This window comes from Rhinolophus ferrumequinum, chromosome 3 (assembly GCF_004115265.2).
Source record: "Rhinolophus ferrumequinum isolate MPI-CBG mRhiFer1 chromosome 3, mRhiFer1_v1.p, whole genome shotgun sequence".
Taxonomy (NCBI): domain Eukaryota; kingdom Metazoa; phylum Chordata; class Mammalia; order Chiroptera; family Rhinolophidae; genus Rhinolophus; species Rhinolophus ferrumequinum.
The window spans coordinates 22,887,636-22,900,496 of NC_046286.1; the positions used below are offsets into that span (position 1 = coordinate 22,887,636).

Genomic DNA, 12,861 nt, shown 5'->3' on the forward strand with positions numbered 1-12,861 from the left:
GGAGGAGGGTTTACAAAATCCCCTTACAAAATAAGGTTTTCATTGAGCTCAGTCTCAAAGATATGAAAAATGGATTTCAGCTGTTCTTTCGAAATGGCAATTCTGTCAAAGCCATTCTGGGATTTTTGGTAATTTCCTCCAGTTTAGTTTCAGTGCTTTTACCCTAAATAAAATCCCTTGCATCACATCAATCAGCAGACTCAGTTATAAAGGAGAGCTAAAGAAAATGGCTCTGTCGGCATCTTTGCTCCGCTATATTTTATGCATGCATTGACTCTTGTCTGTGGGGAGGGAAGTAGAGCACATGTAAATGTTTCTTTATTTTGGACTACTTTTAAATCAGAAAAAAAAAAAAAAACCTGCAGCAGTAGTGTTCTAGATAATAGGCAGACATGATTTATTTGAGGTAAGAAGGTTGTACTACAATTTTTAGTGTTAACTTGGAAAGTTATGGACATAGGCTCAAGCCTGTCTCCACAGAATTCCTGACGCTCTGAGCTTTGCAAAATCTACACTCCACAAGCCAAGAAGGAACATGCTCCTACAGTTACACCAATTCTGTTAAAGCAAACAGTTAGAACAATTATGTGCAATCTTGCAGACTCTATGTTCTGCCTACCGTTTATTTATTCAAATCCAGTTCAACATTTCACTTTATCTAATGAAGCAGAAACTCGAAAAGAAAAATTGTGTTTATCCAAGCATTTTTGTTTGGGTTGCTATTTTTTTTTTTAAGTTTTATTTCTAAATAAATATCCTATCATGGTTTTCATTGGCACAACAGAACCAAATGCATTCAATTTCCTTCAACAATATTTAGTAGTCAAAGGCGTTCTGTTGAATTTCAGAAAATTATATGAGAAAATTGTATTCAGAAAAAAGTGTTGAAATGGAATTGAATTGGACTTAGCCTATTCCACTGAAAGTTAGACCGGGCAATTTGTCATATAATGTAATGAACTATAAAATAGATTTGATTGACAAGGCATCCACAAAGGAGAATATATACCTTTAAATAAATAAAAGCGGCTATATACATGACATTGTACATAGGTAGAGAGAGGAAATGAGCCAGACTAATTTACGAAATTCTCCTTTTGTCGGAAAGTATACTTTTTATTGTAGTCATAAACCTTAATACAGATCTTTTTCTTATTACCATTATTATTTACTATTAGTGGCAGCCACATGAACGCACTACCATATTTCTGTATTTTTTCAAAATGACATTGGAGCTGTCATCAAAGTACAGCACAGAGATGGCGTTCAATTTGGTTGGAGCACAACAAGGTTTTGGTACGTGGTCAGGAAACATCAGATGAACCTGGAAAATTAAAAAAAAAAATGTTTTGTTTCTTTAAGAAATAATGTAGACACTTTATCTGCAGCTTTAAAATAATATGCTTGTTTTACGCCTCACAGTCAGGTGCACCCTTAAGCTGACAGCCATTCTGCTCTTTATGTTCAGTGGGTGGGGTAGTGTGGGGGGCTGCTAGTGAAGGATGTATTAGTCAGCATTAACATCTGGAATCAAACCATCAGTTCTAATTATGTGCTTCGGCCTTGAAAAATGTAAGGAAAACCCCCTCTATGGAATATTCAATGGAAATTTTCCTGGGGGAAAGAAATGGCAACTTAGCACTGAGTTGCGTGGGTTAAAAAGACTCCTATTTACTTCATGAGAAATACAGAAGTTATAAATGCAAATCAATAAAGCCACACAGTCAGACTATAGAAAGATTTGGATCTAAGAATTATTTTTAAAAAGGATAATTAACCAATAAGTCATCCAAGTTATGCCAACTCTTCATTTTCCATGGTAAAGGAAGCTTAAAAATCACAGCAAAATAAGCTCCAGTTACAATCCAATACTTGCTTTAAAGCAATGATTCCAACTCTTCTCCACAGAATTTTTTAGCACATGGACTAGAGTTTAAAATCCTTTCATTTTCTCCCCTAGACAAGCACCAAAAAGCAGGCTAAGCTAAATCAGAAGTAAAGAATCTAGATATTTCACAAATTGAATATCCACCTCCCCCAAAAAACCTAAAAAGGTGACTGTACCTGGAAAGTGAAATGCTGAAGTAAAGTGTTTATTCTCTTTGTGATCAGGCTGGCAGTCTGCCTATGATTTGCAATAACTGAGCCCTGAGCCAGAACACGGTTCCCCCTTTCCCACCCACCTACCATAGTCTGTCCCCCCGAGGAGTTTATGGGAAGTCCCATTGAGGAGTCCTAAGGGATCTACAAAAACTGAATATAGCCTCTTGGAGTTTGGCTGCACAATGTCCTGGCTGAAATGATACAAGAGCCCTGCATGTGAACAGAAACAGCAGGAAAAATGAGGTGATCTGACATGAACTTGAAATTTCCTAAGACCTCACAAAACCAAAAGTTGGATAGTTTCTAAAAATGTTCAGATGCCGCTTGTGTCCCTCATCAGTTTTATCTTCCATAAACCACACGTACATGATTGATAACCCCATTTCAATGGCCTTGGCTGCCTCACGAAGCAATTACTCTGGGAAAAAAAAGGGGGAGGGGAATTGTTCTTGAAGGGTTTCTCAAACATATTAGTCACAAACATGCTTTCCTTTAACAACAAACATGCCTGTCTTCTTGTTTCGTGTCCTTCACAGAACAAATGTAGAGCATGCACAATTCCAGGAAAAAAAAAATCAAATTTCCCATGTATGCTTCAAGTTGTGTGATGACTTATGTCCCACACGCCAGGACAGTGATGCAGAGCAGGGTCTTGTTCCAAGTGCATGTCAGATTTTTTTTAAATGTTCATTTTTGACACTGCCTTCTAGACTACAGGTCTAAAAGCTGATTATATATTTGTAAGAAAGTAATTACATATTTATAAGAAAATAGAAGAAAAAGAAAATTGAGCGAAAGAGGTAGTATTTGACAGAACTTTTCCAACAATTAAGCAAGCATTGCTTAGCCTGAAGGAAAGTTTGATACCTTAGATACATATCTCAGGGAGCAAATGTCTATTTTCTGAGTCATTGAAATGACAGTAAAAAGAAGCAAAGACTTTTCTGAGAAATTAAGTGGCATTTTTCTATAAGCTAGTAGTGGCTGTTCGTCTCTTACCCTACAGAAAGACAGTGATCATGGCTGTCCCTTCAAAGCATGAGACAGCAGCAGTCCTCTCTATGCGATCAGCATTCTGTCAACCTGAATTCTCATAGGCCAGGAGAGAAGGCTAGACTTTATAGAGATTGTTTTTCTTTTACCAGTGGAAGTTGGAATATAGCACACCCATCCTTGCAGAGCATACTGGCTCCCCATCTCCCAGTAATGATATCCTGTATCAAGAAGTACTTATCTTTACAGATAGCAAAGATGAGGGCATATCAAACCTTAAAATTTTCCCAAGAATTTACTCTATACTTTGTATATGGCACAGAAATAGGAAATCTCATTGGTCAAGACTCAAAAAAAGAATAAGATTTATAAATGACTACCTTTCAAAATACGTATGTGTTTTATCTCGCCATGTCTCTGACACCAAGGTGATTTCCAAAGTTTCTGACAATGCCCCGTGCTCTGGTTGTCATAGATGTTTGTTTGGTGCTAGTTATTCTGAGATACCTATGAAGTCAGTAAGGATGCCGGCAAAACCAGTCATTCAAGAATTTAATCTCTCTCTCTCTCTCTCTCTCTCTCTCTCTCTCTCTCTCTCTCTCTCTCCCTCCCTCCCTCCCTCCCTCCCTCCATATATATACATGGAGAGAGAGATATAGATATAAATATAGATATATATTATTCCTTACTCAGAAGGAAACAGATACTCTTTCCATCAGCTTTAAATCAGTTGTGAAAACATATGTAACCTTCTGAAGATTCAGCTCCTCACAAATTCTAATAGTTACTCTTTCTTTTTCGTTTTTCTTTTTTTTCTTTTTTTGGTCATAAACAAGCCTTGCTTGCAAAGACAGATTTTTCTTTCTTTTTTTTTCTCTAATAGGTACTGTTCTCTTACTGCCATCTACCAAATAACTCCATTCCCATTATTAAGTCTAGAGTCTAAAATAATGTGTTCTCTTCCTTCTCTCCTAATTACATATCATTAACATTTTCATATTATCCCAAATATTAATTTGGAACCATATCACATAATCCATTGCACCTTCTAGGAGCCTCTCGCTTACTCTTCCAGAGTTTGTCCCTCTCTCACATCAATAAGGCACACACTATGGCAGGTACATCAGACTCTCAAGAGGTTTCATGAGCTCATTAAATACAGTACAACCATTTAGAGACCATGAAATCAACATTTAATTATTGTTTTCACAAAAATAAGCCTAGGTTATTACACAATAAATCACTTCTAAATTCTTGAGTGTGGACGGGAAAACATGAAGATTAATTTCCATCATAAAGATTATGAAAAAAAAGGTATCGATAAATAGAAATGAGTCTTCTACTTATGTTCTACATTGAAGAGCTTTCATAATGTCACAATGTGTTATGGAACATTCTTAAATCATTAGAGTAAGCCCTCAGATGAAATGCAGTACAGTTATTTTTCAATGATTTTGCGACGATTACTAATGAATTGCTAGATTAGAAATAGCTGCTGGAAACCCGCGTAGTGAAGAAATCAGGATAGAATGACCACATTGTGTGATTACTATAATGTTCCTAGATGAATCTTTCCCCATTCTGGAATCAGAATTATTTCTTAAACCAGCCTGAATTTCCTGACTGTACCCGTAATTTGTTACTTGGGCTCTGAAAAATACCAAAGGAGTTTGAGAAGAGAAGATAATGCCTTGATACTATGTTTTCCTTTAAAATAACTTTATATGATTCATGCATCATAAACCATTTCCAATCCTACAAAAACAGAGCATACCAGAGTTTGAACTATGGCATGGTTGGTGGCATTCATATGGGCATTGAGTGGGAAAGAACATTCTCCATCACAGTAAAATGCAGCATATCCTTCTGGTGCTATAATCCAGTCCTAAAATGCACACACAAAAAAAGAAGAAGAAGAAGAAGAAGAAAGGTAATATCACCAAAAAATAAATTTTAAAAATACTTAAATATATTTAATCTGGTTAGGTTTCTTTCTCTTCTTGGGCCAACAATTGCTCTAATAGGATAGCCTCCCCGAAGCCCTTAATTTATTTTTAAGTTTAAGTCTACAACAAAAGTATAAATATTTTCATAAGAAATTGTCCTCTGTAATTTCTCCCAAGAGGTTGTTATGTACGATATTCATAGTATGCATTAATCCATGCATTAGTGAATAAAATCATAATAATGAAATAGCGTTCTAAATATTGTTTAAACAGGAAATGATGAACTTGGAAAAGTTCAAGAGTACCAGGAAAAAAAAAAATGAATAAACTTCAGATAAACCTCCTTACTTCTTAATAACTCATTCCTAGTTTTAGAAGCTTGACAACCTCCTAAACCTTTAACATTTATTCTTTGTGCTATTTTTCTTTTCATTCATGCATTAACTTTAGTCTTGTTAGAAGAAATGTATTGGAGCAAATTCCTGAAAACTGTTCATGAAAACTTTTAGGAAGCTAAAAAATTGGCACATGTCATGGTTGCCCTCATTTTTTTCCCAAACAGGTAAAACTTAGCCCAAATGTAAAATTATTTAATGATTCATGTTGAAGGTTTAATCATGAATTTGACAAGGTTTATTTTTCATATTACTTTCGAAAAATTAATACTAAATTAATATTAATATTTATTTGAAAAATTAGCATTAAAATTAAAAGTGGGGTATTTAAACAACAGCACCTTTTCCATTTTCTAAATATAGGGTTACATTTCTTCAACATAGTTATTTTTTTTTTAATTGGGGAATATTGGGGGATAAGGTGTTTTTCCAGGGCCCATCAGCTTCAGGTCAAGTCGTTGTCCTTCAATCTAGTTGTGGAGGGCGCAGCTCAGCTCTAAGTCCCATCGCCATTTTCAATCTTAGTTGATGGGGGCGTAGCCCACCATCCCATGCAGGAATTGAACTGGCGACCTTGTTAAGAGCTCACGCTGTAACCAACTGAGCCATGCGGCTGCCCCAACATAGTTGTTTTTTAACTGTAAAATCTAATAGTTATGTTTCAATGATGAATAATAATGGAAAAATTATCCATATGTGGATAATCCATATACTGAATAGTCACGTTCAAAATAATCAGTTACTGTATTAGAAGAATTATGGATAAAGATTACAAGTAACTCAGGATTTATCATAAAATAGGAAAGAAGCCACCTAACTTGACTGATCATTCTTACCTGCCATCCCAGATCCCGGAAACTCACATAGAGTTCATGCTTCTTACAGGCTTGTTTTTGCTCGCTTGTATTATAATCTGAAGATAAAAATAAGATTTTTAAACAAATGGCCCCTTATAGTGTTTACTAATATTTCTTTTGTGAAATAACTGATGAGAAAAAAAGAGGCTGTATTTGAAGTTGTAAAACATGAGTTTGAATCTTAAAGCTAGAGCAACTTACTAACCATGTGTACTTCAGGCAAATCACTTGTCCTGAGTTTCTTATTCTATAAAACATAGACAATACCATTTACCTTTTGGGATTCTAAAAATGATTTTGTTAGACCCCCCACCCACATGATGATACACAGTCTGATACCCGCCACTCATTGAATACTAGCTGCTCAATGAATGCTGATTCATGGATTTGTGCACATTATAATGGCACTTAATACATTTATATATACTTGTATATATTAAATATTCATATAATATATTTTAACATCTTCCATGAGCTATACACAAGGAGAGTACCACCTGGGATCATACTGAGTTGATTTGATTTTTATAAATATTTTAAACTCAAGATACCCAAAGCTGACCTCTTGATCATCCTCCCAAAACCTGTTTCACCTGTAGACTTCTCCGTTCTTGACTGATGGCAGCTTCCTAGTTTTATAAAAAATTTTTTTATAAAAAATCAACAAACAAATAATTTGGAGTCAAAACATACTCTTATTTTTTTTTCTCACTCCCACATCCAATCTTTTAAAACATCCCACACATTTTACCTTCATATATGTCCAAATTCCGCCCACCCTCTCACCGCCTTCATGACTGGTCCTCATCAAGGCCTCCATTAATTCTCGCCTGAGTTATTGCAATATCCTCATTAATATTGTCCCTGTTTCTGCCCTGGCTCCCCTGCAACAAAGCATCCAAGTGGACTTTTTTATAAGTCAATTGAATTGTATCACTCCCCAGAAAAAAGTTCCATATCCATGAGAATGAGATATCCTCACATGATTCGGCTCCATTACCTCCCTGACTCATTTCCTACTACTCTTCCTCTCTTTCACTCCACTCTGGCAATGACATCTCGTTGCTATTTCTCACACAGGTCAACTTTCTCCCACCTTAGGGCTTTTACTCTCACTATTCCTTCTCCCTGAACTGCTCTTCCCTTGGATATCTATATAATATCTATATATCTAATACCTATAGCTTGTTCAACTCTTCACTGACTACTCTATCTAAGATTGCTACTCTCACCCCAAATTCCTGTTCTCCCTCCCTTTGCTATGATTTTTTTCCATTTAATTTATCATTATTACAATGCTATGCCATTTACTCATTCATTATGTACATTGGCTCTTGTCTGTTTCCTCCTTGTCTGTTTCCTCTGTTCAATTCTAATTGAATTATAATTCAACTCCACAAAGGTAAAAACTTTAGTTCTGTTTGCTTCACAGATACATATCAAGTGTCAGGAAGAGTGCGTGGCACACAGTAGGTACTCAATAAATATTTGAGGCATTAATGAATGAACTTGTGAGGTTCTCTACAAATGATTTGAAGCAAAGGAAATACATTATTTCCATTACATATTTTGGACTATAACTGAAAAGCCCATAACCTTTTATAATTGTTTAAAAGATGTATGAATAAAGAGAGAGCCCCAATCTTGAGTCTGGACTAATATAAAACACCAAAGAAACACAGAACTTTAAAGAAAATATATCTATATCATCTTATTTGAAGTTTTTTTCACACTTTATACTAATATTTTAAAAGCTAATCCATTTTGATTATTTCCAATACAAAACATGAAAGAGGGAAACATTGAGGGTAAGGAAGTCAGCAAAATAATTTATTTTCAAAGAAGTTTTTCTTCTAGAAATAAATGTTACATTCACTCTGACAGTCCTCTCCGGAAAATCAATGTAGCAGTTTATTATGCAGGACAGTCTATCTTAAGGTGTCACCTTCCAGATTAATTATCCTCAACCTCTAATGAAAATGTAGACACATCAGAGATCCAAGGAGCCTGTCTTAGTGGGCCCCATCATCTGCCTTTCCGTTACTTCAAATAACTATTTATTTAATGTAAGTCTAGAAAATAATAAATGACTACATCTTGACCTCACACACATTTTTCCTTCTAGATCAGAGTTATTCCTACTGTGCAATTGCCTTCATTGAAACAAATGTGCTAATAATGACAGAAGATGGAGAAAGGAGAATATATCTGAAACTCAGCACTCTTATTCTTTGGGTAAACTTATCCCTTTATCAGAATAGCACAGGCTAACTTTGTTTATGCAGTGGACAAGCATACTGTAACACGAAGTGCAATAATATGAAATGGATAAGTTCCCTGTATCATTTTAAGGGAAAAGGAAAAATTGATTATGGTGTTAATTTGATCGAATAAACTCCTTAATGTTTAGAATTTTAAAAAGAATTTTAAAATTAGAATTTTAAAAGAATTTTAAAAGCTATGCATTAGACCAGGGGTCAAGAAATTTTTTCTTTGAAAAGACAGATAGTAAATATTTTAGGCTATGGGGCTCCCTTGTAACAATTCAACTTTGCCACTATAGCATTAAAGCAGCCATAGACACTATGTAAATAAATGAATGTGGTTATATTCAATAAAACTTTATTTACGGATACTGAAATTTGAATTTTATATGATTTTTAAATGAAACAAATATTATTCTTCTTTTGAGTCTTTTCAAGCATTTAAAAATACAAAAACACATTCTCAGCAATTGAGCCAAACGAAAAGAAGCAATGGGCTGAATTTGGCTCTCAGGCCTTACTTTGCCAACTTCTGCGTTAGACAATAAGGGGAATATTTATTCTTTTCTCCTTGTCTTAATTTAAAACACTGAACATGAATAAAGACATTGTAGGCAATAACACACACAAGTATATGTGAAAAGCCATACACTATGTATATGGTTATTTTAATTCCTTGTTTATAAAAAAGGAAAGTAAAACTTAAAAGTCAAAATATACCTGTTCCATCTATGCAGATTTTCATGCGAGCTAAGTGATGTATATAATGTAACATCACATAAAGGTAACGAGCAATGAAATTTATAACAGAATTTGGTTCCAAGAGTCTGATTTCATAGAGCACTAGGACCATATGCTTATTCTGTCAGAAATAAAAATTAATGGATACTGAGTAAAGTAAATGTTATACCCAAACCAGCAAAGTCTGAAGTTAGGTTTTCTATAAATGGTTGGCTGAATAAACTGTGGGAGGAAGGGCGGGAAAATTAAATTTATATCTTTAAAAAATATTGATTGGCAGAAATTCAGATATTAAAATGTAATGGACATAATGCTACTGTTGATGAACCTGCCCACAAATGAAGAGTCATGCCAGAAATTACCAAAACGTTCTGGTGACAACAGCTAACACTAGAAAAGTTTGCTAACATTTCTCACCCACATTGTAGGTATCACAAATACAACATTTCTCTCTTTTTGTTTCTTAATAGTAATACTATTTGGAAACCAGTACCAATATGTTGAAAGTATTGTAAAATATGCCAATTCTGTATGGTCAATTTCTGAAAAGACTGCAAATTCCGTTTTTTTTCTTAGTTTGATTTTTTTTTTAATTATTTTGTCTTACGAAAAATGTTACCAAAATAATATAATAATAATAAAGTATATGGAGGTTAAATGTGGCTAAAATAAATTCTGAGATCTATATGGGTCTTCAGTGGTCTGTCCACTAGTCCCTCACAAAACAACCAAATAAATAAACATAGGGTAGCCTCACTCTGAAGGGAACAAAAGAAAATCAAGTCCAAAACACTCTACATACTAATATGGGTTTCTTTTTCGTTAAAATCTAGCATTAGCTTCTTCAAGGAATGAAATATAGATAAATCTATAAAAGTAAAGAAATATATGCAAAATAGAATTTTTTTCATATATATTTAATCTTTATTAAATTTATTGGGGTGACGTTGGTTAGTAGACTTATATAGGTTTCAAGTATATATTTCTATAATACATCATCTTTATATTGCAGTGTGTGTTCATCAAAAAAGAATTTAATATTTAAGCACATCAACAGCTTAAACAAGCCAAATATGCTGAGATGCTGTGTTTCAAAGTAAAAGAGAAGATATTAGCATTCCCATGCTTAATTCCCAAAAGGAAAAGGACATACAGGAAATCAGTACCTACAGTATGAGGATTTTAAGTGATTTACAGACAATGGACGTGACAAAGGAATGAAGGTACAAGAGCTAAAGAAGCAGAAATGGTGCTACAGACTATTCAATAATGTAAATCTTGATTTGGTCTTTGGGGGTAGAGAAAGTCATGATAAACCCAAAACAATAACAATTCCCTCCAAAGATGAGGGATTTTTAAAATGTTATTGCTACTTTAGTTTAATCATCTTCTTCCACATCAGTGAACTCCACACTTGCATTTATGCAAAACCCGGTAGGAATTAGAGTTATTTATTTGTGAAGGGATAACTGTTTGTCTCTGTATGAATGTGTGATGCAAAACAGACCCCACAAAAGAATAAGTATTTGGTGTGTTTGCTTAACTCTGCTAGCAAAGCATTTATGTGGATCATCCAAGTAACATTCCCACCTTAGAGCTTGTTGACGTAAAAACCTGTTCACAAAACTGAGTTTCAAACTGCCTGCCAGACATCTCTAAATGTAAGTTTCCCGGGCACCTCCAACTCACTATTTTTACTTCTGACCTCACACTCCTTTGATGCTTACTATTTTGATTAACAGGATCACCGAGTCATCTAAGTGGCAGAAGCCAGAAAATTTAGTTTAGTTTCTTGATTTTCTTTCTTTCTCTCTCATATCTTTTGTTAAGTTAATCCACAAAGTTCCAACAAACTGACCCATTTCTACACTAACCAGTTAAGTTGTTGGAAGTCCTTTGCACTATGGGTTACCTCCTACTTCCTCAACATCTTCTTCTGATAATATTTTCCTAGTATAACACTTTATCCCTGCTCTCTTACATTTCTGACTATGTCTTTTGTCTCTTTCATGGAAGTGCTTTCTCTCCTTAGTCTACACTTGAAATGTTGATGGTGCCACTGGAGGCTCTATCCTTGATGTTTTTCTCTCTTTGTTTTCTATGGCACTGCCAAGTCCTATGCTTCATCCAATCATCTGGGCTCAAAGCTATATCTTTTCCTACACTTTCCACTTATTTTTTAAACTCCCATCTCCAGAATCATGTTTCATCCAACCCCGGCTGGCCTGATCCCACATGCGTTGACTTCCATTGCCACTCTCTCCAATCTATAATCTTTATTGTTTGGGGTGTTCAACTATTATTCTAATCATATTTGGGCTTTCAGTTTCTTTCTTTGGCGTTCCATCTTCACTTTGATGCCAAGTTTAAATTTTTTAAATGCATATCTTATTCTGATCCTCTTTTTTCTAATTGAATGTCTGCAAACACCATAGCTCTTTACCATCACATAGCTACTCTTCGTGATGTGGTCCCTGCAAAATTTTCTAGCTGATATCACACTCGTTTCACATGAGAATACTTGCATACCAAGCCATTTGACACTGGTACTTTGCTCTGTAATTGGGCACATCAGTCTGAAATGGCTTCATCCACACCTCCATTTCTGAAAAATGTCTATTCTTTCTCATGTAAGTCCCTGATAAAGTCTCTGTGCTATGCCTAGGCGCTGCTTATGTTCTCTATATTTACTACTCTCACATTACCTTATATCTCCTCTAATAGAATTGACCTCTCAGTAATTACTGACATGCATGTCTTTCCCATTGTGTATGGGAGTGCTTTTTAAGAAGCAAGGTCCTTAGGCAATCCATCTTTTATCAACATGTAGTTAATATTGTGCTTGTCACATAATGGGTGTTTATTTAATATTGAATAAATGTTATTTTATAATAAATCAAGCCCAGTTATATTCTTTCTGTGGACTCTCTTTAGACAGAGATGATAACAGACACAATGCATTAATCTATATCGACAACTTTTTAATATTACATAATTAATTACTCAGACTGGTCAAATTAGTTAAAGATTCTAAAATCCCTCTTGCTTCTGAGTCTGTAAGGCCAAGTAATCCCTATAAGTCACCACAGATATGGACACTTATTAGAAAGAAAGAGAGAGAGAAAGAGAGAGAGAGAGAGAGAGAGAGAGAGAGAGAGAGAGAGAGAATTTCTTATTTTTCTCTGATGTAAGAGTCTGAATTCTTTATGTACCAGTTCTGAAAAGCCACACCATATGAAGTCATTTTAAAAACAATTATAATGGCTAAAACTATAATACGAATGTGCCGCTGTTCTCAGTTCTTTCCATATATTAACTCTTTTACTCCTCACAACCCATGTAATCTTACCTGATGAGGCAGGTACTATTAACATCGCCACTTCATCGGTGAAGAAACAGAGGCAGAGAGAAGTGACACATCTTATCCAAGATTTTACAACTAGTAAGTAGTGGACCCACAATTAAATGATAGAATGATAGATGATTGACAGATGAGTGTATAGGTAGACGATTAATGATAGCTGGATGGATAGATAGATAGATAGATAGATAGATAGATAGA

At 34.8% G+C, this 12,861-nt stretch overlaps 1 protein-coding gene across 1 annotated transcript in view; it reads right to left on the reverse strand.

Annotated features, from left to right (window-relative positions):
- Window positions 1-1,085: 1,085 nt before the first annotated feature.
- The window catches only part of BMP5 (bone morphogenetic protein 5), a 111,334-nt gene continuing 99,558 nt past the window's right edge, over window positions 1,086-12,861 (reverse strand). Inside the window, exons 5-7 of the mRNA XM_033103610.1 lie at window positions 6,274-6,350; window positions 4,871-4,981; window positions 1,086-1,324 (exon numbers count right to left, since the gene is read on the reverse strand). Of these exons, the coding sequence (XP_032959501.1) occupies window positions 1,175-1,324; window positions 4,871-4,981; window positions 6,274-6,350 (338 nt within the window). The 3' untranslated portion in view covers window positions 1,086-1,174. The remainder of the gene's footprint in view (window positions 1,325-4,870; window positions 4,982-6,273; window positions 6,351-12,861) is intronic.